The sequence below is a fragment of the Balaenoptera acutorostrata genome, chromosome 19, assembly GCF_949987535.1.
Source record: "Balaenoptera acutorostrata chromosome 19, mBalAcu1.1, whole genome shotgun sequence".
Classification (NCBI taxonomy): domain Eukaryota; kingdom Metazoa; phylum Chordata; class Mammalia; order Artiodactyla; family Balaenopteridae; genus Balaenoptera; species Balaenoptera acutorostrata.
Window position 1 is genome coordinate 55,348,582 of NC_080082.1, and position 27,363 is coordinate 55,375,944.

Genomic DNA, 27,363 nt, shown 5'->3' on the forward strand with positions numbered 1-27,363 from the left:
CGGAAAGCCCAGCATGACGACCCCCCAACTCTGCCTCCAGCGCCCCCATTCCTCCCCCCTGGAGGGCCAGGCGCCTTGGTCACCTATGTATAATGTCCAGACCCTGGGAATCCTGAAAGGAAGAGGGGAATGGAGATGGGGGCCTCTCCCCTCTAATGAGCCCTTTAGAAGGGCTCCGACCGGTTTGGGGAGCTGGGCAAGGGGAGGGGGGGGTGCCCTGAGCTGAGTCAGAGACCCGCCCAGAGACAGGGGGAAGTTATGTTCCCCCCACCACCACTTTGCTATGGGTGGAGGGCAGGGGATAAAGGTCTCAGCCAGACCCTTTCCGCTCTGGGCAAAAACAGGAAAATAACTGGTATGTGAGAAAGGATCACTGGATGTCAGGAGCTATGTGTATAAAGTATAAACATTTTACACGCATTAATTTATTTCATCCTTACAGCGGCCTACAGAGAAAGGGATTACTATCTCCATTTTATAGTTAGGAAACTGAGGCTGAGGGGGACAAGTGTCCGCAAAGTCTACACATGTTAATGTTAACACCATATTTGTTCTCTGGAAAGTCCATGGTCTTTACCATTAGGCATACTGTCACTCAAGCCAGGAAGTGCCTCAGAGATGATTTCAAATGATAGTAACAGTAATAGTGAACACTGATAGGAAGTCTGCTGTGCAGGCAGTGTACCAAGCACTTCATACATATGGACTCATTGGATCATCATGACACCCTATTACTATTACTATTATTCCCATTTTACAGATGAGGAAACTGAGGCGTGGAGAAGTGAAGTACCTTATTCTGGGTCTCATGGGGCAAGTGGTTTACACTCAAGACTGTTCTAATCCAAGGAGCTGAGGAACCCTGCCCCAGATATCTGTTTGCTTCTATCTTATGAGTTAGAAAATCTCCTTCCAGGCTTCCAGGACCTTTATGCTGCCTTGCTCCCTGGCCTACCCAGGGACCAGAACTAACTACAGGCATCTCAGCCCAGAAACCCATTGGGTCCCCCAGAAAACAGAAGTCAGATTCAGAGGGAAAAAAAATATTTTTTTTTATTTATGAAGCTTGAGAGGCTGGTAAGGGAGGCGAAGAGAAGAGAGGCTCTGGTGATGGCACCACTCCCCTCACCCACCTAGTGCATTATTAACTGGATTTGAGCACCTGAGGGTCAGGAAGGGGGGGTCTGGATCCCACAGCGCATGTTAGCTGGAACAGCAAAGTCTGAAAGGAAGAAGCTAAGGCTGAAACCAAGGGGCCCAGGCAGACCCTCCCGCTCTCTCTATGCCCCACTGGGGACCCAGAAATCCTAATAGTCCTTCTTTGGGAAACTAGAGTTCTGGCCCTGAGGCCCCTCCATCCCTCAGACCCAGGAGTCCAGATCCCCAGCGCCTTCTCCCTCAGACCCGGGAATCCAGACCCCAGCACTCTCCTCCCCCGCAACTGCTCACCTATCTGCTGAGGTTTGGGCAAGTTCAGTTTGCTCATGACCTTGACAAACTCCTCACAGCTGAGGGTGAGCCGAGGGTTTAGAGTCCGCTCCTCCTCCACAGTGGATACTGTGAGTCCTAGTGGCCAAGAGAGGGGGAGGAATGTTGAGCCATCCAGTGCCTTGGGCCTCCCAGAACTACATTTCCCAGGAGGCCTCAGGGTGCCTTTCCGGCCCAGGCCTAACAGATTGCTTCCCCTCCTCAATGGGCACTATGGGAAATGTAGTTTCCCACAGTTCCCTACGTTCTATAAGGAAGTCCCAGGAGAGCCTATGCCTTCCAGATTCTAGGCATCGTAGTTTCTACATCCACACTCAGTACACCTAAGCACTTGATCTTTTTGGCCAGAGGAGTTCCTGGGAATTGTAGTCTGCAAGCCACAGCGGTTTGGTGCTCCCTCTCAAATAGTAAGTTATGTAAATCCCACACCTCCTCCAGGAAGCCCTCACCGTGGTAATCATGAGCAGGGTAGATCAGACAGTTTCCTGGAAGTGTGAAGATCTTTTCATGAACTGAGTGGTACAAGGTCTTAGCACAGCCTGGGGAGGGAAAACTCAGAGGTCAGTGGAGCAACAGGATGAGAGAAGCTCCCAAATCCCTTCCTTTCAGGAAAAGGATGAGAGGATAAAAATCACTGTAGCTAAACCGTCTCCCTCATTTTCTGCCAGTAGCCCCTTGACTGGGTAAAGAAGGAGAGGGAAGGGCATTCTAGGCAGGTGGAACAGCATAGGCAAAGAATTGGGAAATGGTGAGAATTCAGCATGACTGTAAACAAGGTTGGGATATGACCCTGAAGCACCAAATGCCCTCACTCTGGGGATGCCAAGAAAGGATTCTGGGCAGGGAAAGTGGACGGGAAGGTAAGAAACTGAAGACATGAGGCCAAAGAGGAGGATAGAGCCATGGTTCTGACAAGAAGCTCTGAGTCCTAAGTTGAGACTGGGACAAACCTCTCTGGAACGTTCTGCCACCTTTCCTTTCAGCCTAAATCTTTCGATCTCATGACTGTGTTGGGGATGGATAAATGGGAGATTAGGAGCCTCAAAGAGAAAAAGATAAGAGACCAAGATGGAGAGATAAGGAAAGAGGAAGAAAGAGGCAGCCTGGGGATCTGGTTACCCACGGCCAGCTTGCTGTGGCTCTGTCTCTTCTCTTTCGTTCAGCCTTGCCCGCCTCCTGCAAGGCAGCTAAATCCTCCCAATTTAGTGTCCACCTCACATTCACACACATACTCAAATCTCATACCCTGATATTGTGAAAGTAAACACCCTCCCCGAAGCGAAACCCCTTAATCTAATTGCCCCCAGCAGCTAAACCCCAAATGTAACACCACCTCCTAGCAATTAAACCACTGAATCTAGCAACCTTCTAGCAGCTAAATTGCCAAATCTAACTGCCCCCAGCAGCTAAACCCCTGAATCAAACTCCACACCCCTCCCCGCACCAGCTAAACCCCTTATGGGGGGTTAAAAATATGCCCATGAACACTTTGAAACTCTTCTCTTGAAAATGTGACACATAATTCCCCTTGCCTTGACTTAGTGGTCTGGACTAAGTGACTTGCACCTAATAAATAGGATATGGCAGAAATAACAGAGTTTAACTTCCGAGACAAGCTCATTAAAAAAAAAAAAAAATTAGGCCTTCTGTCTGTCTGTCTCTCTGATTGTTCCCTCTGGGAGAATCTAGCTGCCATGTCGTGAAGACACTCAAGCAGCCCTATGGAGAAGTCTGCATTGTGAGGAACTGAGGCCTCCTGCCAACAACCAGCAAGAGCTCACTGGCCACGTCAGTGAGCCACCTTGGAAGTGGATCCTCCAGCCCCAGTCAAGCCTTCAGTCAGCCCTGGCCAGCAGCTTGGTTGCAACCTCACGCAAGACCCTGAGCAAGAACCATCCAGTTAAGCTTCTCCCAGAGTCCTAACTCTCAAAACCTGTGTGAGATGATGTTAATCATTGTTTTAAGCCACTAAGTTCTGGGGTGATTTGCTTTACAGCAATAAATAACTAACACACAGTCTTGACTCTTAACTGTCCCCCAACCACTAACCTCTGAACCCAACTCTCCTCCACTCCAGCACTAAACTCCTTGAATCTAATCCTGACTCCCTAAAAGTCTAACATTCATTCATTCATTATTGCAACTGACACTTAAAACCCTGGCACCCATATAACCATACTAAGATCTCGGGCTGGGGAAAGGGGCCTGTGACCTTGCTGGAAGTCTGTCCGCCCACACCCTCGGATAAGCAGGGTATCTCCAGTGAAGGCCATGCTGTGGTCATCCAAGACGAAGGTGACACAGCCTGCGGTGTGGCCCGGGCTGGCCCGGGTCTCCAAGGCCTGGCAGAGAAGGAGAGTACAAAGAGTCACCAATAAGGCTGTGGCTTTACTCTCATGGTGAAGCTGGCCTCAGAAGCCCCCCACCCCATCCCATCCCAGGGTCACATCTAGATAACCTCTTTTCGATTAAAAAAATCTGAAGTTAGATCCCGGACTCAAACCTCACTCCAGAGTAAACTCCCAAAGAATTAAAAACTTCAAGCAAGAAAATAAAATCATAAAACAGTGACAACAACAAAAATACAAATAAATATATGATCTCTGGTTAGAAAAGAACATTCATCCCCAAAGTCATAAATCATTAAGGGAAAGATCAGTGGTTTGAATATAAATAAATTTGGTGTTTCTGAATGGCAACATCATAAACAAAATTTAAAGGGAATCAACATGGTGGCAAAATATATTTGTAACACAAATACACCACATAGTAGCGTACTTTATGTACAAACAGATCTTATAAATCAGTAAGAAAAAGATAAGCACACTAATATAAATATGGAATACTAAACAGTCATTTAAAATTGTCATTGAAATAAAATTCAGTGATGCTATACACAAACATTTAATGGCATGAAAAGATATTTACTATCCAGTAAGTGCAAAAAACAGGTTACAAAGCAACTTGTACAATGTCATCTCTTAAAAAAAAATTTACTCATTAACTCAAAATATTTTTTTTCTTTAGCCTTTTCCTATATTCTTTTTTTTTACATTAAACATGTCATTTTATTTATTTATGTATTTTTAAAACACATCATTTTATAATCAAAAATAAAACACAAAATTCACGATAAATGAAAGATCTAAACATAGAAAACCCAAAAAATTCTAGAAGGAAATATAGAAGAATATATATATTTATAAATACATATATATTTATATATATAAAATCTTGAGGTAGAAAAGGTTTTTCTAAGCATGATAGGAAATTCAGAGGCCATAAGGAAAAACAGGAACAGATGTGACCACATAGTTTAACTTCATTACAGAAAAAGACAAAAATAGGAGTGACAAGACAAAAAAACTCAGAGACAACATTAGCAGCATGTATAAGAAAGTATTAAAAAGTGTGAATAGTCATAATATATAAACAGCCCCTAAGCATCAATAAGAACCCCCAAAGAAAAATGGGCAAAAGAAAAAACCAGGCAATTCATGGTAGAGGGAACAAATAGTCAAAAAACATCTAAGATGTTTGATCTTCCTTAAAAGAAAGGAAGGGAAGGAGAGATCTAAAACCCCTATTTTTCACCTAACAGATTGGCAGTTGTCAGAGTTGCTTAGGGTGCTTGAAGCAAACCCTTTCATCTCCTGGGATGTGAGTACAACTCAGTATAGCCATTTTAGAGGGCAGCTTAGCAGCGTCTAGCAACATCGCAGATGCACATACTTTCTGACCCCTCAAAGTCACTTCTATGACTCTGTGGTTGGGTTTCCCTGGTGGCGCAGAGGTTAAGAATCCGTCTGTCAATGCAGGGGACCCGGGTTCGAGCCCTGGTCCAGGAAGATCTCACATGCCACGGAGCAACTACGCCTGTGCGCCACAACTACTGAGCCTGCGCTCTGGAGCCCGCGAGCCACAACTCCTGAGCCCGCGTGCCACAACTACTGAAGCCCATGCCTAGAGCCTGTGCTCCACAATAAGAGAAGCCACCGCAGTGAGAAGCCCGTGCTCCACAACAAAGAGCAGCCCCTGCTGGCTGCAACTAGAGAAAGCCCCGTGCGGCATCAACAAAGACCCAATGCAGCCATAAATAAATAAATAATAAATAAATTTATAAAAAAAAAAAAAAAGACTCTGCGGTTAAGAACCCCTGACACATGAGCACAAAAACACCATCCAGGGAGCCTTGATTATCTAAATTCCCACGCTCAGTTCAGGGAAGCAACTGTCAGAAAAATTTTTTATCCCAATGATCTAACAATCACTTAAAAGGTTAGTTCTCACTCACATATCACTCCTCTTCTCTTAATAGAGGCCCCTCCCACCAATTAGCATCCTCATCCAGGTCAGTCATCTGCTAATTGTTGAAGGACACAATGTGCAGACTCTGTTTCCACACCCAATATCCATTCTAACCTTCCCCACTCACAGATCTCCAATTTGGTCTGGGGCATCAGTGTGCCCCGCCAAGCACTTTCCCAGCCTCCCTGACAGCTTGGGTGGCCTCTGGCACAGTTCTCTGGACAATGAGATCTCGATAAGTCTCCTGAGGATTTCTGGGAAAGCTTTTCCCTTCCTGATAAAAGGGACTGGCACCTGCCCTTTCCACTTCATCTGGCTCTGAACACAAGGTGTGATGGCTGGAGCTGCAGCAGCCATCTTGCAACCATGAAGAAAAAAAGCCAAGAGAATCCCACAAATGATGGTGCTGCCAAATCGAAGAGAATAACTACCTTCTTCCAAATTTCCTGTTATAGAAAAAAATTAAACTATTTATTTAAGCCACTGTATGGGTTTTTCCGTTACTTTCTGCCAAACACCTTCCTAGTTCATCTACAATAGAAATATATGGGCAATGCAAAACAAGTGCAAAGCAAAATCACAAATCTTGCAAAATCTTGTGGGAAAAATCACATCCCCTGGCCCCCAAAATTAACATTACCTTTTGGTAGTAGAGGGATGATCTTTCACTTTTTATTTTGTATGTTTCCATACTCTCTGAATTTTTTTTTTTTTAAACAAAAAGCATGGGAGGGCTTCCCTGGTGGCGCAGTGGTTGAGAATCTGCCTGCTAATGCAGGGGACACGGGTTCGAGCCCTGGTCTGGGAAGATCCCACATGCCGCGGAGCAGCTGGGCCCGTGAGCCACAGCTGCTGAGCCTGCGCGTCTGGAGCCTGTGCCCCGCAACGGGAGGGGCCGTGATAGTGAAAGGCCCGCGCACCGCGATGAAGAGCGGTCCCCGCACCGCAATGAAGAGTGGCCCCTGCTTGCCGCAACTGGAGAAAGCCCTCGCACGAACCGAAGACCCAACACAGCCAAAATAAATAAATAAATAAATAAATAAAGTAGGGGGGGAAAAAAATTAAAAAAAAAAAAAAAAAAAAAGCATGGGAGTCTTTTGAACTAAAAAGGGGGATGGATATTCAGGAGTAATGTTCAAAATATTTAACCATAGTTATGGCATGGGTATTGGCCATCAGAAGGACGTCAGTTGTAAACAACCAGTAGTTAGAGTATATACAGTTGACCTTTGAGTAACACGGGTTTGAACTGTGCAAGTCCACATATAGACGGATTTTTTTCAGTAGTAAATACTACAGTACTACATGATCTGGTTTGGTGAATCTGTGGATGCAGAGGAACCGCAGATAGAAGGACCGCAGATAGAAGGACCAACTGGAAGATATACCCCAATTTTTGATTGTGGGGAGGGTCAGTGCCCCTAACTTCCTAGGTTGTTCAAGGGTCAGTGGTATATGGTATATATAATTGTCTTATGTGTATACACTGAACAAAATTTTAATATCAATTGAACACAATCCAGCTTGCCACATAGATCAAGATCCCCTAGGCCCTTAGTGACTGAGTCTGTGTCTCAAGTGGCTTTGCTGATGATCAGCCTCCCTGTTTATCTTTCTCTTCTCTGGAATATCTAGAATTTATCCTCTATCAACCCCCATAATCCTGCCCATCTCAGGCCTCTCCTGCTTGGGCCAACTGACAGCCTCCTCCCTGGCCTACCAGCCTCCAATCCACCTCCTACATGACCCTGAGGGGGGTTTTCTATCACCCAGATCCAATTTTGTCCCTCTCTGCTCAAAACCCTTCCCCAGCTCCCACTGCCCCTAGGGCAGAGTACCAGCTCCTCAGCCCCTGCTCTGGTGCCTGCTCACTTTTCCAGCCCCATGTCCTATAACATCCTCCTTTCCCCAGCTACTCTGAACCCGAGTCATTTCCAGAAAATAGCACACTTCTCCACACCTCTTTGCCCCTGCAATTTCCGCTTCTCCCATCAGTCTGATCTACTTACTCTTTAGAAGCCTGGCATTGATTACCCTTTTTCCTGTACCAGGCTCTCTTCTAAGCACTTTACATGACTGAACTCATTCAGGCCACACACATCCTTATGAGGTAAGTACCACTCCTGTTCCCATTCTACAGATGAGGAAACTGAGGCACAGGATGAGAATGAACAAACTATAACTATACACGACAATATGGATGACTCTCACAGACATAACCATGAGCAAAAAAAAAAAAGTGGGCTGGACATAAAGAGTGGAGTGGGGAGGAATGGGATAAAGTGGGAAGTCTCAGTGTGCCTTGTACACAGGAAGGGTAAGTGGTATTTCATGAAGCTGAGGTTTCAGTGCTGAATCCAGATGTAAAATATTTCTCTCTTGGTGAGGGCACATGGATTAGTGGTTAGGAGTAGTCTCTGGAGCCAGGTGACACAGATTCTAATTTTGGCTCTGCTATTACTAGTTGTGTGACTTTGGGCAAGTTACTTCACCTCTCTGGGCTTCTCTGCTCATTTGTAAAATGGGCATAATAATTGTCCCCACTTCATAGGGCTATTATAAAGATTAAATTATTTCATGTATGTAAAGCATTTTAAAAGCGCCCAGGGAATTCCCTGGCGGTCCAGTGGTTAGGACTCCGAGCTCTCACTGCCACAGGCCCAGGTTCGATCCCTGGTCAGGGAACTAAGATCCCATGAGCTGCGTGATGAGGCAAAAAAAAAAAAAAAAAAAAAAATGCCCAACACAATAATTGCTATATTATAAAAATAATAATGTTTTAAAATTCTAAAAACACTGATCTAGTGGACCCACCAGGCCTCCTGGGTTCAATTCCTCGCTCAGCTACTTTTTCAGTATAACTTTTGGGCAAGTCACTTTCCCTCCCTGCACTCCCTTCTCTGTAAAATGGGGAAAATGTTTCTGATCTCACTATGTGGTTAGGAAGGTTTAATGAGATCTATTTGTCAGAAAAGACACAGTGGAGGCTCAAGAACCAGGTTCAGCCATAGCAATGTTTTGTTTGGACTGCTCAGCAGTTATTAAAAGTCTGAATTTGTTGTTTACCCTTAACATTTGGAAGATTTTTCAAAAATGTATATTTGCAGCTTCTAATTAAAAAAAAAAAAAAGGCTTTACAGTAGACAGACTACATTCCCAAGCATGAATAATCAACTTGAATTATGTAGTGGGTGTCCTCCATAAATGGGGCACACACCCCAACACTAGCCATGGGTCCCACCTCTCCCTGCTGCCAGGAAGTGATATTTGATTCTGAAAATTTTGTGAGATACATGCTGAGAAAATGCACTTTCTCACAATTCTAAGTGAAAAACAAAACACTCAGTATTTGTTAACTATTATTAAGTTATTTATTATTATTATCATCCAATACAGAAATATCTGCAATCTACTTCAGTTAACAGCAAAGAGAAGTTTTCAAAGAACAAGTTAAATAACACTAGGAGGAAACAACCAGACACATCCAGAAAGTGGGATATTCTGCAAGACAACAGGCTGGGAGCTTCAAAAGTCAATGTCATGGGGCAGAAAGGGTATGAAACTGTTCTAGATTAAAAGAGACTCAATAGACCTAACAGCCAAATGCCATGTGTGAACCTCGATCGGGTCCTGGTTCATAAAAACAGCTGTAAAAATGACTCCTAAGCACTTGGAGAAATTTGAACATGGGCTGGATTTCAGACCTATTTAAGAATTATTGTCTATGTCGTTAGATGTGACAAAGGTTTTGTAAAAAGAATCGTTCTTCAAGTGGTGTAGTCGAGGGAACCCTGAGGGTCTGCAAGATCAAAACTATTTTCATAATAGTGTGAAGAGGTCTTTTGCCCTTTCTCACTCTCATTCTCCCCTGAGAGTTCAGTGCAGTTTTCCCAGAAGCTCCATGACTTGTGATGATGTCATCACTCTGACAGCTGATGGAATGTGTGCTTGTGGATTCTTGTGTTTTAAAAAAGTCTCAGTTTCAACTTCTGATACAGTAAATACGTTTTGCATATCTAAATACTTATTTTTTATTTCTTTTTTTTTTTTTTAGCCTCACCGCGCAGCTTGTGGGATCTTAGTTCCCTGACCAGGGACTGAACCCAGGCCCTCCACAGTGAAAGCACAGAGTCCTAACCACTGGATCACCAGGGAATTTCCCATTATCTTTTTAAAATTGAGATATAATTGACATATAACTAATACAGTAAATATTGCTTGATAGAACCCAGGTAAACAAAAGCTTTTCAGGGCCCTCCATAATTTTTAAGAGGGTTAAGGAATCCTGGGGACCTGGGATTAGTATCTTGAGCAGCACCCCCTCTATATCGCTATATTTAACAGGCAACACTAACTTTCGGAATCCGCCAACCCTCATGGGAGCTAGAATGTTCAAATCTCAATCATTGCTTATTAAAACAGAAAATCCATTCTACAGTGAAACCATACAAATTTGGCCCACTGTGAATATAAAATGTACAACCAATTCAAAAAGCTGTTTGGGGCTTCCTTGGTGGCGCAGTGGTTAAGAATCCGCCTGCCAATGCAGGGGACACGGGTTCAAGCCCTGGTCCGGGAAGATCCCACATGCCGCGGAGCAACTAAGCCCGTGCGCCACAACTACTGAGCCCACGTGCCACAACTACTGAAGCCCACGTGCCTAGAGCCCGTGCTCCGCAACAAGAGAAGCCACTGCAATGAGAAGCCCATGCACCGCAACGGAGAGTAGCCCCCGCTCGCTGCAACTAGAGAAAGCCCGTGCCCAGCAACGAAGACCTAACACAGCCAAAAATAAATAAATAAAATAAATAAATTTATTAAAAAAAAAAATAAGCTGTTTGGCAGTTTCTGCTAAAGTTAAATATGTGTCAGTTCTAAGACTCAGCAAACCCACTCCCTGGAATTGAGAGTAATGTCCACCAAGAGATTTGTACAAGAATCTTCAGAGTAGCATTATTCATAATAGCCCCAAACTAGAATCAACCATCAAAAGGAGAATGGATATAAATTGTCATCAATTCACACAGTGAAATGCTCTACGTCAGGGGTTGGCAAACTATGGTCGGTACACCAAATTTGGTCTGCCATCTGCTTTTATAAGAATGACATTTCATGCCACATGAAAATTATTGAAATTAAATTTTCAGTGGCCATAAATACAGTTTTACTGGAGCCCAGCCATGCTTATTCATGCATGCACTGTCTGTAGCTGCTTTCACACCAATACGAAAATTAAGTAGTTACAGCAGGGACCATATGGCCTGCAAAACTGAAAATATTTACCATCTGGTCCTTTACAGAAAAAGTTGGCCAACCACTGCTATACAGCAAAAAAGGAAAGAACTACAATTATATACAATAGTAGGTAGAGTGAAAGAAGCAGACATAAGAGTACACACTGGTTCCTGTTTGTAAGGTCCAGAACAGGCAGAACTAATCTAAGATTAAATAAGTCAGCAGAACGGTCCCTTGGTGGGGCTGTCAATGGCCAAGAAGAGGGACAAGGAAGACTTCTGGGGCGATGGGCATGTTCTGGATCTGGATCTGGGCGGTGGATACTCAAGTACAGACATATGTTAAAATTTACCAAGCTGTACATGTGCAATATGTGCCCCTTTTACTGTATAATATGCATGTTACAATTCAAATTTTTTAAGTGGGAGGAGGAAAATGAGAGGGAAAAAAAGTGCCCATCTCCAAAGGTTTATAAAGAACTCAGACGAAAACGAAACAAAATGCTGAACAATCATAAAGACAGATAATAACAAGTGCTAACAAGGATGTAGAGGAACTGGAACCCTCACACAACTGGTTATGGGAACATAAAATGGTATAGACGCTTCGGATAACAGTTTTTGATAGCAGTTTGGCAGTTCCTCAAATTGTTAAACAGAGTTATCATATGATCCTGTAATTCCATCCTAAGTATATACCCAAGAGAGATGAAAACATACATCCACACAAAAACTTGCACATGAATATTCATAGTGGCATAATTCATAATAGCCAAAAGTGGAAGCAATTCAAATGTCCATCGACTGATGAATGAAAAAATAAAATGTGATATATCCATACAACGGAATATTATTCAGCAATAAAAAGAAATGAAACACTGATATAAAAAGAAATGAAACACTGATACATGTTACAACATGGATGAACTTTGAAAACATTATGGTCAGTGACAAAAGCCAGTCACAAAGACCACACATAGTATGATACCATATTTCTATGCAATGTACAGAATAGGCAAATCTATAGAGACAGAAAGTAGGTTAGTGGTTAGTAGAGTGAAAGAGGGGCACACTGGGGTGAGAGCTAAGGGGTGTGGGGTTTCTTTCTGGAGTGATGAAAATATTCTAAAATGAATTGTGATGATGGATGTACAACTCTGAATATACTAAGTCACTGAATAGTAAGTACACTTTAAATGGGTGAGCTGGATGGTTTGTGAATTATACCAATAAAGCTGTTTAAAAAAACCAAGCAGGGACTTCTCTGGTGGCGCAGTGGTTAAGAATCAGCCTGCCAATGCAGGGGACACGGATTCAAGCCCTGGTCCAGGAAGATCCCACATGCTGCAGAGCAACTAAGCCCGTGCGCCACAACTACTGAGCCTGTGCTCTAGAGCCCGCGAGCCACAACTACTGAGCTCACGTGCTGCAACTACTGAAGCCCATGCACCTAGAGCCTGTGCTCCGCAACAAGAGAAGCCCCCGCTCGACGCAACAAGAGAAAGCCCACGCACAGCAATGACGACCCAATGACCCAATGCAGCCAAAAATAAATAAATTAATTAATTAATAAATAACCCAAGCACTAAAGCTAAATCTTCCACAGCTAAGCCCTTCCATGTTGATTCATTGAAAACATCACTCATCCAGTTTAACAAAGGGCTCTTCTTGACACAAAACTCCAACCACTTCTAACACCTCTAAGGCTTCTCAACCCAAGAAATGCTTGTTAGCACCTGCTTATTAGGTACAGTGTACCTAAATGTACAATGCATTTTCTTTTTTACCTGCTTCCAGAAAAAGGCTTGAAATAAAGAGGCTGTAACCAGTGGAGTCAAACCCTCTGGATCCCACACACAGCCTTTATTTCCACGAAACAATCTGACTCAGTTTAATTGGTCTCGTTTAGCAAAACCTTCTAACTTGGAGGCCAAGTCCAAGTGACATACTGGCCCCAAAGCCAGCCAAACTCTCTAAGTCTTTAGCAACTTTGATCAGAAAAAAGTCCTGCCAGCTGTTTCCCCTCCGTCTGAGGGCAACCCTAGCACCCTCCTCACCCATCGTATTGCCCTGGGTTGAAATTCTGGCCGGAAACCTGCTGATTCTGCTCGTGGCAAAGAAAGGAGAGGAGGTAGGAACCTTCAGACCATTCCTGTGTGAGGCAATAGCAGGGCTGGGGTTAGGGTGCGGCAAGCAGGCTCCTATAGGGAGCAACATTTAAGGAGGCGCCCACTCGAAGGTACCAGCCCTGCCTTTGCACCACCCTGAGAATGAGCGCCTCCTTAAATGTTGCGTCCTGGATTCCTCTCTTGACTCACCCTAGTCCCGGCTCTGGGCAACTGCACGCACCTTCCTCCAACAGTGGCTCTGGGAAGACAGAGCTGGGTCTCTCCCTCAGCCAGCCGTGACCTTGTAATTCCAGCTCCCAGTCAAATTTTATGAGACTCCAGGACAAAGGAGTTGCCCCAAGGTTATAGGAAACGCCATAAATGTTGTTGACTTAGGGGATGGGCCAGAGACACACCTGCCCAGAGCCTCTTGGCTCAGTTTTTCACCTGGGTTTATGGCGCCCTTCTCCCTGAGACAGAAACTCAGGGATCAGGAACCCAGGCCTGGGGCCCCTCCTGCCCCAGGACTCGGGCGTCCAGGCCCCCAACCCCCTCTTCCCTTTAGTCCAAAAACTCCAGGCCACCACCCTCTCGGGGACCCAGCATCCAACTCACGAAGCGCCCGAAGTGGATGGGGTCTCCATCCTCAATGTGAATGTCAGCCTGGGCCCCACTAAGGCGGGAGATGATAGACTGGCAGCCGGGGAGGAGGGACCGGAGCAGCCCGGAGCCGGTAATGTGGTCCGCATGGCAGTGGGTATTCACTGGGAGAGAGAGGAGAGCCAGGTCCAGGAGGGCACTGAGAGGACGCAGGATTCCCAGCCCCCAGCCCCCTCCTCCCTCAGACCCAGGAGTCCCGGTCCTAGCTTCCCACTCCACTCTACGGTCCCGCCCCCTCAGGCCCAGGAGCCCGGCCCCCAAACGGACCAGCATACAGCAGCCGTAGCCCCAGCTCCTTGACCAACTGGGCATCCCGATGCGCTGTCTCCAGAACCGGGTCGATCAGAATGGCCTCTCGGGACTCTCTGTCACCCAGGAGGTAAGTGTAGGTGCAGCTCTTGGGCTCAAACATCTGGAAAGGGGGTGGGGACAGGTGAGAGTACAGATTCAGATCCCCCCTTACTGTGGACCCAGGAGTCCAGGCCTCAACTCGATTCTCTTCCTAAGATCCAGAAGCAGAAGTCCCTGCCTCCCCCCCTTTTTTTTACTTAATGGGTTTATATTTAATATAGTACTTCTCACCATGGAGATGTTACCCGTTAATATAAAATTTTTTTTTGTTTTTGTTAAACATTAAATCTCTTCTCCATTTCAATGTCAATATAAAGTATTTTTTTCCATTAAATCTTTCCTCCATTTCAACGTTAGATACAACGAATACATTTTCTAAACTTTTTCCCCCACCAAGAGATAAGTTTTAATTTTTGACCAACTGTATTTAATATCTAGGTACAATATTAACTTGGGAGATAACAAAACAAAAATCCATTAAAAATATGGAGAAAAGACTCCTCAGTGATGCAAAAGGCAGTGATACAGTGGCAATTTCCTAAGATTCTGGGCAAGAGTTTTCTTCTTCCTATTGAGAATTCTTAAACTGTGAAATATTACTTTTGCAAAGTTCAGCCTTCTCACTTCTTTGACCTTCTTTCTAACTAGCAAATGCAAATTACAGACGGCATCTTTCAGTGCATTATTTGTTGTGAAGAGAACGTTTTGTTTTGCATTTAATATAGTATATCAGTTTGTTCCTATTTATAGGGAAGCCAAGACTGAAACTACCCTATTTACTGTTTCTTGGGAACTTTCAGACACCAAAACTCAGTTCTGAACCTCAACAGCACAAAGGTTTTCAGGGCAAGGTTTGATTCAGGAGGTCCTTCAAAGTCACATCTGTCCATTTCTCCTTCGTGCATAGACCCCCCAAACAAGCACAAATGCCTGTAATACTGAGAACGAGAGCGATTGCATCTCCGGCTTCTACTGCTTCAACAACAGGCAGCACCAAAAGCAATGAAAAGAGGACTAGGAACAATTGTATTGAAACTAAGATCATGATGTTGAGATCTTGAGGTGACTGGTCCTTAAAGGCTGAAGGTTTCAAAGAAAGCGGTATTTGTTTAATTCTATCAGTTCAGGATGCTGAGGCTAAGAGGTTCCGCGTGACAGCACCTTCAAGTCAGCAGCCATTACAGGAATCCCCCTGCCCGGAGTCAGGAGTCTGGGACCCCAGAACCTTACTCCGTCGGAACCAATGAGTCCCAACTTTCATCCATCCCCAAACCTGGGTCCCCATCATCCTCTTCTGTAATGGAAGCAAGAGTCCAGCCCGAAGCCCAGATCGGGGTCCCAGACCTGGGACCCAGATCACTCCCCTTTAAAGGACGCAAGAGTCTAGCCCTACACCCCTTTCCGCAAAGATCCAGGCATCAGGGCCCGGGTATCTCTCCGGATTTAAAGGACCCAGGAGTTCCGCCCCTGCCGCCACCCAGGATCCAGTAATCTCGCTCCCCGGTCCAGCCACCGCGAACCTGCCGTAGGAGGATGGGGGCTCCAGACTCGCTGTATTGACTGAGCTGCCGCCCAGCGACCCTCAGTGCAGACCCCGCCATTGCGCCCGAGGCTGGAGACTGAGTGGTGCCAGCGGAAGCCGAACGCACCCAAGGTTGAACCCCGGAGGGGCGGGGCGGGGGCAGGGGCGGGGCCCGCCTTAAAGGGGCCACAAGTGCCTGGGGCCGAGGGCGGGACGGAGCAGAACGAGGCTGGGGACCAACGGGGAGGCTTTAGAGACGGAGAAGACAGGAAGACCCAGAGGAACAAAGAACAATCACCTCACACCAGTCAGAATGGCCATCATCCAAAGTCTACAAACAATGCTGGAGAGAGTGTGGAGAAAAGGGAACCCTCCTAAAGGCTGGTGGGAATGTAAACTGGTACAGTCACTTATGGAGAACAGCATGGAGGTTCCTTAAAAAACTAAAAATAGAGCTACCATATGATCCAGCAATCCCACTCCTGGGCATATATCCGGACAAAACTATAATTTGAAAAGATACATGCACCCCAATGTTCATAGCAACACTATTTACAGTAGCCAGGACATGGAAGCAACCTAAATGTTCATTGATGGAGGAACTGATAAAGAAGATGTGCTATATATACACAATGGAATATTACTCAGCCATAGAAAAGAATGAAATAATGCCATTTGCAGCAACATGGATGGACCTAGAGATTATCATACTAAGCGAAGGAAGTCAGACAGAGAAAGACAAATATCATATGACATCACTTATATGTGGACTCTTAAAAAATGATACCAAAAAAAAAAGATACAAATGAACTTATTTACAAAACAGAAACAGACTTACAGACTTCAAAAACAAATTTATGGTTACCAAAGGGGAAAGGTGGGGGTGGGGGTGGGGTGGGATAAATTAGGAGTTTGGGATTAACATACACACACTACTGTATATAAAATAGATAAACAACAAGGTCCTACTGTATAGCACAGGGAATTCTACTCAATATTTTGTAAAAACCTATATGGGAGAAGAATCTGAAAAAGAATGGATGTGTGCATATGTATAACTGAATCCCTTTGCTGTGCACCTGAAACTAATAATACATTGTAAATCAACTATACTCCAATATAAAATAAAAATTAATATTTTTAAAAACCAGAGAAACAAAGAACAGGGGGACACTCAAAGGGCGAGGGAGACACACTGGGAGAAGCACAGATTTCTCTCCCTGGAGAAGTAGAAACCCAACAAGAGACCCCAATACATTCATAGCCCCAGGGCCATTTTATAGGAAAAGCAGGTGGTTGGACCTTCATTGTTAGAAAGAAAAAAAGTTTGGTTCAATGTCATTAGTGTTTTGAGGGGCTGTTGGTTGAGTGCCTGGTCCCAGAACAACAGATTATCCCATTAAACTTTATTTTAAAATCATTTAAGGGGCTTCCCTGGTGGCGCAGTGGTTGAGCATCTGCCTGCCAATCAACGCAGGGGACACGGGTTCGAGCCCTGGTCTGGGAAGATCCCACATGCCGCGGAGCAATTAGGCCCGTGAGCCACAACTGAGCCTGTGCGTCTGGAGCCTGTGCTCCGCAACAAGAGAGGCTGCGATAGTGAGAGGCCCGCGCACCGCAATGAAGAGTGGCCCCCGCTCGCCGCAACTAGAGAAGGCCCTCGCACAGAAACGAAGACCCAACACAGCCAAAAATAAATAAATAAATAAATAAAATTTTAAAAAATCACTTAAGTATTTTATCAGGAATGTTTATGTCTTCCCAGGAAGAAATCATTAAAAAAAAATAATTTTCCACGATGTCTTGTAAAATCAGGTTGGGGATCATTGACTTCTCTTGGAATGTGAACCTCTAAAAACGGCTTTTGTTCATTTATCCCAAGGACCTAGAGTTGAGACAATGTCTAGTCATGGGCTGTCTGAAAGCTTGCTCTTTGGAATCATACAAGTAGTGAGAATAGGGCATCCCACTCTTGTCTGGAGGATCTAAGTCACTTTGTCACAGATACAGAAGGCCAACTGTACCACACCGTTTGATATAAGGGACTTGTGCATTTGTCAATTTTGGTGTCCATGGGGGTCCCGGAACTAACCCCCTGTGGATACCAAGGGAAGACTGTAACTCTCCGTGTTTGGGGAGACAGCCAGTACTCCCTCTGCAGTCCTCTACCCTTACCTACAGCAAATCAATAAAACCCAACTTTGCCAGACTTCTAGTATATTCCTGGTGGGCTTCATCAGGGGAGAGACTCAGGGAGCCACTCAGAAACAAGGAAGATGCCGAGACTCAGTGATAACAGAGAGAGAGAGAGAGATCTGGAGAGACTTTCAGAGATACATTGGGAGATACAGAACTGAAATGGGGTGTCTGTCAAAGAAATATGGTCACTTAGATACACTCGAAGATTCTAGAAGATCGTGGAGGTGGGAAGAGATGTGGGGAGCAGGGAGCATTAGAGAGGGGAGAAATGTACAGGGAGAAGGAGAGAATCTCTCAGAACAGGGAAACGCCAAGAGAGGGGAGAAACAGGCAGAAAGAAGAGCTCAGACTCAAGGAGAGAACTTTGTTCAGTTATTCCTCACATTGAGGTCTCCTGAATGTTTGGCTCAAGCTGAGCGAAACTGGAGACCCAGAGTTGAGTCCTCAGTCTGGTTGGTGGGGGAAAGAGGTGCAGACATCAGGGCTAAAACAAGGAGAGGTACAGGGATTGCCAGGAGCTCAGGGGAGAGAGAAGCCAGGAAAACAGAGACTCTGAGGCACACTTTACTGTGAGGGTCCCCCAAACAAGACCTCTCCACCCTGGGGCCCATTCCTAATTGTTTCTGCAGGATTGGTAGATGCTTACCTGTCCCTTGAAGGCGTGCACACCCTCTGGGGATTTTGTAGTCAGTTGTGAGATATCCTAAGAGTTAGAAACTGGCATCACCCTTCCCAAATGTGTGACCTCAGGCTCAAAACTAAACGCTTCTGGGCTTCTCTTTTCTCATCTGTAAATTGTGGTTGAAAATGGTTCCTCCCTCACTGTGAAGATCTAAGAAAAGATACATGTGGTGACTTCCCTGGCGGTCCAGTGTACTGCCAGTGTACTTAAGACTCTGAGCTTCCACTGAAGGGGACACGGGTTCAATCCCTGGTCGGGGAACTAAGATCCTACATGCTGCACAGCCAAAAAAGAAAAAAAAAAAAAAAAGATACACACACCCCAATGTTCATAGCAGCATTATTTACAATTGCCAAAATACAGAAGCAACCTAAGTGTCCATCACATGAATGGGTAAAGAAGAGGTGGTATATATATACAGTGGAATACTACTCAGCCATAAAAAAGAATGAAATTTTGCCACTTGTAGCAACATGGATGGACTTGGAGGGCATTATACTAAGTGAAATAAGTCAGACAAAGAAAGACAAATACTGTAGGATATCACCTATATGTGGAATCTGAAAAATACAACAAACGAGTGAATATAACAAAAAAGAGGCAGACTCACAGATATAGAGAACAAACTAGTGGGTCCAGTGCGGGGAGGGAGGGCAAGATAGGGGTAAGAGATTAAGAGGTACAAACTATTAGGTATAAAATAAGCTACAAGGATATATTGTACAACAGGGGAACATAGCCAACATTTTATAATAACTATAAAGGAGTATAACCTTTATAAATTGTGAGTCGCTAGATTGTACACATGTGATTTATATAGTATTGTCAGCAACTATACTTCGATTAAAAAAATAAAGATCCAATGAGTTCACACATGCAAAGAGTTTGGGAGATCACCTGGCACAGAACAATTTCTCAGGTGTTGTGCTCTCAGGGAGGTGGCTATCATTATTTCATCGTCATCCGTGACTCCTTCCTCCTCTTGCTACTTCCTCCCAATTCATTACTAAGCCCTGATGAATTAACCTCTCCAACCAGACCACTTTTCCCTCATCACACCCTCTGCCCCAGTCAAAGAGGCAGCAAAGCATAGATGCAAATTACATGGATTCCAGGGTCAGGCTGCAAGTGTTCAAATCCTGGCCCTGCTATTTCCTGGCTGAGTGACCTTGGATAAGTCTTAGTGCCTCATTTTTATCTCTGTACAATGGAGATAATAGTAGCGCCTCTTCTTGAAAAACTGCTGTCAGCATTAAATGAATGAACATATATAAAACACTCAAGACAGATTCTGACCTATATCAGATGCTGTAATTAATAATATAATTATCATATAATTATCGATATCATATAATAATATAATTATCATATAATTATAATAGTAATTTTTAATAATTACTAATATAATTAACATATAACAGCCACCTCACTGGCTTCTGTCTTCCACTCTACCTCCCTGTAATCCGTTTTCCACGCAGCAACCAGTGAACCTTTTAAAATGTCAATGAAGACACTGAAGAGTCAAAGCAAACAAATTCAACTTGTGGATCTTGTTTAAGTACTGACTGAAACAAACCAAGTGTAATAAAAAGATTTTTATGGAATATGAGGTCTGGCATATAGCTTCAAAATCATCTGGGAGGAGTGAGTGGGGAAATGAGCCCAAATAATGAGCCCAAATAATCCTTCCGTATAACTCCCACGGCTCCCAGGGTTCGCCAGACCTTGTGGATTATCAGACTGAAGATCCACCCATGCGGGGGTTGGTTTATGGGCACTTCAAGGTCATTCCTGTACGGGGCGGGAAGGTGCACCGTCACTTCCCGGGGGCCTGGCACCAGGAGCTCCAGCGGGGAACAAAGGGTCCCGGGCACCTGGAGACCGCCGCCCTCCCGGCCCCAGGGCCGTAGCATTGGGGTGGGAGGGGCGGAGAATCCTGAATCACCCAGCGGCGAAGAGTGCCGGGCGCTGTGCAAATAACGTGACTTTTACTGGGCATCAGCTCGCTCTGAACCCGTCCCGCTCCCTCCCGCTCTCGAGGAAATAGCTAGCCTTTACTTGCCAGTGCCTTGAGGGGTAGAATAGGCAGCGGGCTCTTGAAACTCATTCGGGAGACGGAACTCAAGCCCCGAGCGGAATTCTCGAAAAGAACGGGGACATACAAAAGGGAAGTTGTCTCAGAGATCTCTTGAGTTAGGTTTCCCCGTGTTAATTCCTGCACGTGCTTGACTCCAGTCAGCCACCGTAGGCCCTGCAAGCCTCAGCACACTTTCCTCCGGTCCCTCGGCCTGTAGCTCTGCGCTTGCTCACCAATTGGCTTGCCTTGCGCACCCACCTCCTCATTCCATCCCGTCTCCCCCGCTGCAGCCTCCGCGGGCCGCGACTGCGCATGCGAACTAACGCCCCACCGGCCCGGCGGAGGAGGAGGGAATGGAAATGAGGCTGGGCCCAGCAGCTAGCGCGCGCTCCCTCCCCTGCCCTCCCGTCGCAGGGCGCGCGCCGGGCGGTGTAGAGTCCGAAGGCAGCGCCGCAGTGGCCGCGGCCCCCGAGGGAGGGGCCCGGAGCCCCGCCCCCAGGGAGGGGCCGCCCGCAGGTGAGAGGGCAGCGGTCCGGGCACAGACGCCAGGGTCTTCGGGAAGTAGGTTGGGGGGGCTGATCGCCAGAACTCCCGGAACGAGGGAGGGCCCTGATGCATAGGTTCCGGAGGGGCTGCATGGGCGCCTGAGCCTTGGGAGGGTGCATTGGTGCCCGAATGCCATGATCCCAAGGGGGTGCGTGGAGGCTCAGACGCTTGGGACCTCGAGGGAGAAGTCCATTAGGGGTCTCTGAATCGCAACACACGAGCCACGCTCTTTCTGTGTCTTCCTCCAGGTCTCCCCTCTACCCTCCACGGCTCCAACTCCACGCAGGGGTTGAAATTTAGTGACAAGAAGAAGGCAGTTCACGCGGCGTCAATGGACTGAGACTAAGCCAAGAGCCGGGTAAAGCTACCTCTTCGATGTGAATCCCGCCCACTGAGCTCGTAGGCCCCACCCCTGGGACCGAGTTGCTGAGCAACCGACTTTGGGTCTTATTAGTATAGCTCCACCCATCCCCGTCTTAGGTTCCTCGGCCGGTTCCGCCCACTCTGGACATAGGCCCCGCCTGCTCCGCGCTCTGGGGCGGCTGGGAGTTAGTTATAGAGGCCCCGCCCACTCCGCTCGAAGGCTCAAACGCTGAGACTAAGTTCCAAATAGATTGCTTCTGGGTCGGGTTTGCATAACCCCGCCCATTGTGCCCTTAGGCTCCGCCCACCCTCGCCTTATAGGACCCCAGACTTAAATAGACCCTGCTCCTAAACATACTGACCCCTGATTATTAGGCTCTCAGCCCTTTCCCCAACAGACTGATAAACACCGGCGTCGCCCCCTCTCCCACCCTAGGCCCTCCCTCTAGGTTTCTGGGCCGGCAAGATGCTGGAGCGAGATGCTGAGTCTGCGGCCCGGGGTACCGATCCTAGTCCCACTGGCAAGGAGCCTGTGAGCAAAGGAGGTGAGGGCGGCTCCACCTGTGAGTAGGGGGCATTCTCCAGGAACTGGGGTCAAGAGAATCATATGTTGAGGGAATCTCAGGGTGAAGTTTTGAAGGCCCAGGGTGATAACCATTTCGGATCCCCAAGAACGCCAAGTTCTGGGGAATCCTCCAGGTTGTCTTGGGGGGACCCCTCATTTCTAGGGGAGATGACATGCGGGATTTCAGGGTGATCACTTGGGAAGATACTAGAAACGGACACTTTAGTAGCTTTGGGGAAGCCTTAGCTCTGGGGTTCCAGCGAGGTAACCCTTTGGAGCCCCTTAGGATGATGCATGGCAGGGGGTGAGAAGGAGGAACATGCCATTCGGGGAATCTCAGTATGACCCTTGAGGTGTCCAGATACACTAGAATATCAAGGTCGAGGGGGAGCCTGGTGTAGACTCAGGGCTGCTTCCTGGAGCCCACCAACCCTCCTGTCCCCCAGCTCCCTACCAGGGCTCGCCGCAGAAGCCCAGCCAGTCGGTTCCAGGGTCCGCCACGTCCGCGGGGGCGCCTTCCCGACCCCGCCGGCGGCCCCCGCCCCAGCGCCCGCACCGCTGCCCCGACTGTGACAAGGCCTTCTCGTACCCGTCCAAGCTGGCCACGCACCGGTTGGCACACGGCGGCGCCCGCCCCCACCCGTGCCCCGAATGCCCCAAGGCCTTCTCCTACCCCTCCAAGCTGGCAGCCCACCGCCTCACGCACAGCGGCGCCCGTCCGCACCCGTGCCCGCACTGCCCAAAGGCCTTCGGCCACCGCTCCAAGCTGGCAGCCCACCTCTGGACCCACGCGCCCGCCCGCCCCTACCCGTGCCCCGACTGCCCCAAGTCCTTCTGCTACCCCTCCAAGCTGGCGGCCCACCGCCATACGCACCATGCCACCGACGCCCGCCCCTATCCTTGCCCGCACTGCCCCAAGGCTTTTTCATTCCCCTCCAAACTGGCCGCCCATCGCCTATGTCACGACCCCCCGACGGCGCCGGGCAGCCAGGGCACCGCCCGGCATCGCTGCTCCAGCTGCGGCCAGGCGTTTGGCCAGAGACGCCTCCTACTCCTTCACCAACACAGCCACCACCAGGCCGAGAGCCCGGGGGAGCGGGAGTGAACCCTCCCCTTGGCTCACTGGCTCCTTATGCTGCCAGCCCCGGTCAATAAAGAGGTGGCATCTCTAAGCCAGGCTGTATGGACTTGCCTCTTCCAGGTAGCCGGAAGGGAGGCTGGCCCCCGCACTGGGCTCAGACTTAGCAGGAGGAACTCGTTTCTGGGAGGGGAAAACATCACCCACAGAGTTAGCACTAGGCCCCAAACCATGGACCTGGAGGTGTGGTTTGAAAGCCCTGGCTCTGGTTTTTCGCACCTCTTCATATGGCAAAGGTTAAACGTCTGCTAGCATCCTGTGCTGCTGAGGAGTGTGGCGAGACAGGCTCTCCTTATTGTCGTGAGTTTAAATTAGTGCCTCCACGTTGGCCATTGAGTGTATGTATAAAAAATTTTAAATGCAGACATGCTCATGTCAACTATTCCACTTCTAGGAATTTATCCTATAGATAAGCACGTGAAAAAAAGGTATAAGAGTAAGGTGTTCACTGCAGTGCGATGGCAGCAGCCAAAGATGGGAAACAACCCGAGTGCCCATCAATAGGGGACCAGCTAAGGAATTTACAGTACAGCCAGAGAATGCAAGATGTAGCTGTAGGGGAAAAAAGTCAGCTCTACATGTACTGACATGGAAGTATTCCCAAGATAAGCTAAATCATAAAAGCAAGAACAAGGGGTGTATACCAGTAGCGTAAAAAAAATTTTAAGGCCAAGCTTTGGAGCCAGCCCTGACCCACTAAAGAGCCGCAGGGCCTTGGACAAACTTGTCACTTCTCTGAACTCAAATGCCTTATCTATAAAATGGGAGGGTTTTTTGTTTGTGTTTTAATTTGGCCACGCTGCGGGTTTTTTAATTTGGCTGTGGCTTGCGGGATCTTAGTTCCCTGACCAGGGATCGAACCAGGGCCTCGGGAGTGAAAGCACCAAGTCCTAACCACTGGACCGCCAGGGAATTCCCAAATGGGAGTATTATAAGGCCTTTACAAGCATCTTCTCAGGCAAAGATGGTTCCCCTCTTGGAGCCTGTTCCTCCGGCTATAAAACAAGGATGACTGAGCTAACATTGGACTGCTCTTCGTTCTACAGATATGAATTAAGCAGGTACCGTGTGCCGGGCCCTGCACAGGGTGTTAGGAACACAGCAGTGAACCAGACAGACCTGGTCTAGTGAGGGAGGTGCACACCAACCAAGTAGTGGCAAACACAAAGTAAAGAAGCCAAGTCCACTTTGAACAACAAGTAGGGGAGCCTCGCCTCCCTTCATACCAAGAATTATTACAAAGCTGTAGTAATAGGCCGGTGGTGCTGGCTTGGGTGTAGGCTAGTGGGAGGGCACTGACCTGTGCTTACGAGAATCTAATAGGAGGCGGTCCCCACCTGTAGATCAGAGGTTGGCAAGCTTTTCCTGTAAAGGGCCAGACAGTAGATCTGTTTAGGTTTTGCAGGCCATACTGCATCTGCCACAACTACCCGGCACTGCTGTTGTAGCGCAAAGGCAGACACATGCATTATGATATGTGGACGAGCATGGCCGTGTTCCGATAAAACTTTATTTACAAAAACAGTAGGTGGGCTGGATTCTGCCTAAGGAGTGTAGTTTGCCGGCCCCTGCTGTAGATGAGTGAGGAAAGGATAGCTAATCTGTGTATGAGCTGAGAGATAGGGAAGAAAATTAAATGAGACCCTGTGGTAGGCAGAATAATGGTCCCCCAAAGATGTCCACATCCTAATCCCCAGAACCTGTGAGTGTGTTGGCTTCCACACAGCAGAAGGGACTTTGCTTATGTGATGAAGGATCAGCTCTTAAGATGGGAGATTATCCTGATTATTCCCGTGGGCCCATTGTAATCACAAGGGTCCTTACATGGGAAAGAGGGAAGCAGAGGAGTCAGAGGAGATGTTGCCAATGGAAGCAGAGACTGGAGTGATGTGGGACCACGGGTCAAGGAATGCAGGCAGCTTCTAGAGGCTAAAAAAGGCAAGGAAATGGGTTCTCCCCTAGAGCTTCCAGAAGGAACACAGCAAAATAAAAATTTAAATAAGTAGATAAATAAAATAAAAAATAACATTAAAATAATTTTAAAAGACAGAAGGAACACAGCCTGGCCAGCACCATGATTTTAGCCCACTCAGACTGATTTTGGACCACCGACCTCCAGGACTATAAAATAAATTTGTGTTGTTTAAAGGCTATGATTTTGGTAATGTGTTACAGCAACATAGAAACTAATGAGGCTCTCTACCTCACAGCATACACAAAAATTAGTTTCTAGTGATTTAAGATCTAAGTCTGAAACACAAAACTCTACAGCATTTAGATGGAAATAAAGGAGAATCCCTTAGTAACCTCAGAGGCAGAGAAAGTATCTTTAAGACACAAAAAGTACAGATCGTAGAGGAAAAGACTGGTAAATTTGATCATAAGCAAACCAAGTTACAACGATGATAGACAGTATTATGAGGGTAGACCTGGCAAATACACTCAGATATAGAGGGTGAGGAAAGGCCTTCTTGAGGAGCTATTGTTCAGAGCTCAGATCTGAAAGGTGTGGAGGATGGAATGAGAGGTGGTTTGTGCAATCTCCAGCATGAGGCTGGAACCAAGCAGACAAATGGAAATCAGGGGGCCTCAGGACTGCAGGCTGCTCAGCAAGGCCCTTGGGGGAGGGGGGAGGGGCAGCGGAGGGGCAGGCTCCCTCCCCCAAAGCCAGCAGTATGGCTTGTGTCCATATTTACCGAGGAGCTGCCCCCGAAGATTTCCTCCAAAGCGACCCCACCCCGCCATCAACGTTTCAAGGACACAAACTCATCTGGGGGGGTGTCCATCTGGTCCAACCTTACTTCGTCCAGATGGGAAAGCTGGGTGCAGGAGGGATGGGATTTGCCCGCAACCAAGCAAGGGACAGTGCTGGGTCAGGGTGGATCCTGGGTTTTCCTGATACCCCGACACCCTGCTACTCCTTGCACTTGTCCTGCCTGAAGACCTCTGCACTTGCTCTTCCTCTGCCTGGAATGGTTCCCCCAGAACCTCCCTTACTTCTCCCAAGTCCCTGCAGACAGGTGAGTCCTCTGAGACACGGTCCCTGATGACCCGATCACTCTCATCACTGTATAACAACACTGCCTGGCCTTTTCTGCTCACACAGCATTTATCGCCGCCCCACACTGCAGGACACTTGCCGTCTCTCTCCCCCGGCAGAGTGTCAGCCCCGTAAGAGCAGGGGACTCGTGTCTGTTTTTTCACTCTGCAGCCCCACTGTCTCACACGTGGTGGGTGTGGTGGGCAGAATAATAGCCTCCCAAAGATGTCCACATCCTAATCCCTGGAACCTACGGATGTGTTATGTGGCAAAGGTTGAATTAAGGCAGCATAAGGAATGAAGGTTGCTAAGTGGCTGGCTTTAAAACAGGGAGATTATCCCAGGTTATCTGGCTGGGCTCAGTGTAATCACAGGAAGAGTCAGTGTCAGTGACACAGCATGAGTAAGACTCGACTGGCCCTTGCTGGCTTTGAAGATAAAAGGGGCGTGGGTTGTGGGCAGCTGCTAGAAGCTGGAAAAGACAAGAACGTGGGTTCTCTCCCGGAGCCTCCAAAAGGAGCGCGGCCCTGCCTACACCTTTTTTTAAAAATTTTATTTATTTAATTTATTTATTTTTAGCTGCATTGGGTCTTCGTTGCCACGTGCGGGCTTTCTCTAGTTGTGGAGAGCGAAGGCTACTCTTTGTCGTGGTGTGCGGGCTTCTCAGTGCAGTGGCTTCTCTTGTTGCGGAGCACGGGCTCTAGGCACACGGGCTTCAGTAGTTGTGACTCGCAGGCTCTAGAGCGCAGGCTCAGTAGTTGTGGCTCGTGGGCTCTAGAGCGCGGGTTCAGTAATTGTGACGCACAGGCTTAGTTGCTCCGGGGCACGTGGGATCTTTCTGGACCAGGGATTGAACCCGTGTCCCCTGCATTGGCAGGCGGATTCTTAACCACTGTGTCACCAGGGAAGTCCCCCTGCCTACATGATGTTTAGCCCAGTGAGACCCATTTTGGACTTCAGACCTCCAGACCTAGAAGGTTATACCTTTCTTTTGTTTTAAGGCACTAAGTTTGTGGTCATTTGCTACCCAGCTCTGACCCTGCCCTTTGCCCTTTGACCCCTTCCTGACCTCCCCAGGATAA

General features: G+C 47.2%; 2 protein-coding genes and 1 pseudogene across 4 annotated transcripts; 1 reads left to right on the forward strand and 2 right to left on the reverse strand.

Annotated features, from left to right (window-relative positions):
* Positions 1 to 1,035: 1,035 nt before the first annotated feature.
* On the reverse strand, positions 1,036 to 20,860 carry ETHE1 (ETHE1 persulfide dioxygenase). 3 transcript variants are annotated; one of them, XM_007168064.3, is made up of 7 exons: positions 20,615 to 20,860; positions 14,066 to 14,210; positions 13,754 to 13,902; positions 3,701 to 3,830; positions 1,938 to 2,027; positions 1,450 to 1,566; positions 1,036 to 1,222 (listed from the first exon to the last, which is right to left on the reverse strand). In XM_007168064.3, the coding sequence occupies exons 1-7, from the start codon at positions 20,657 to 20,659 to the stop codon at positions 1,170 to 1,172; spliced, it is 729 nt and encodes a 242-aa protein (XP_007168126.1). In that variant the 5' UTR covers positions 20,660 to 20,860; the 3' UTR covers positions 1,036 to 1,169. The 3 variants fall into 3 exon arrangements, with proteins under 3 accessions (XP_007168126.1, XP_007168125.1, XP_057390609.1); XM_007168063.2 differs by lacking the exon at positions 20,615 to 20,860 and adding an exon at positions 15,670 to 15,809; XM_057534626.1 differs by lacking the exons at positions 13,754 to 13,902; positions 14,066 to 14,210; positions 20,615 to 20,860 and adding an exon at positions 15,670 to 15,809.
* LOC114236102 (small integral membrane protein 30-like) lies at positions 15,026 to 15,194 on the reverse strand (annotated as a pseudogene).
* ZNF575 (zinc finger protein 575) lies at positions 20,813 to 25,210 on the forward strand. Its single transcript, XM_057534627.1, has 4 exons — positions 20,813 to 21,145; positions 21,424 to 21,533; positions 21,975 to 22,083; positions 22,550 to 25,210. Exons 3-4 carry the CDS (start codon positions 22,005 to 22,007, stop codon positions 23,206 to 23,208), a joined length of 738 nt encoding a protein of 245 aa, XP_057390610.1. The 5' UTR covers positions 20,813 to 21,145; positions 21,424 to 21,533; positions 21,975 to 22,004; the 3' UTR covers positions 23,209 to 25,210.
* The last annotated feature ends 2,153 nt before the right edge of the window (positions 25,211 to 27,363 follow it).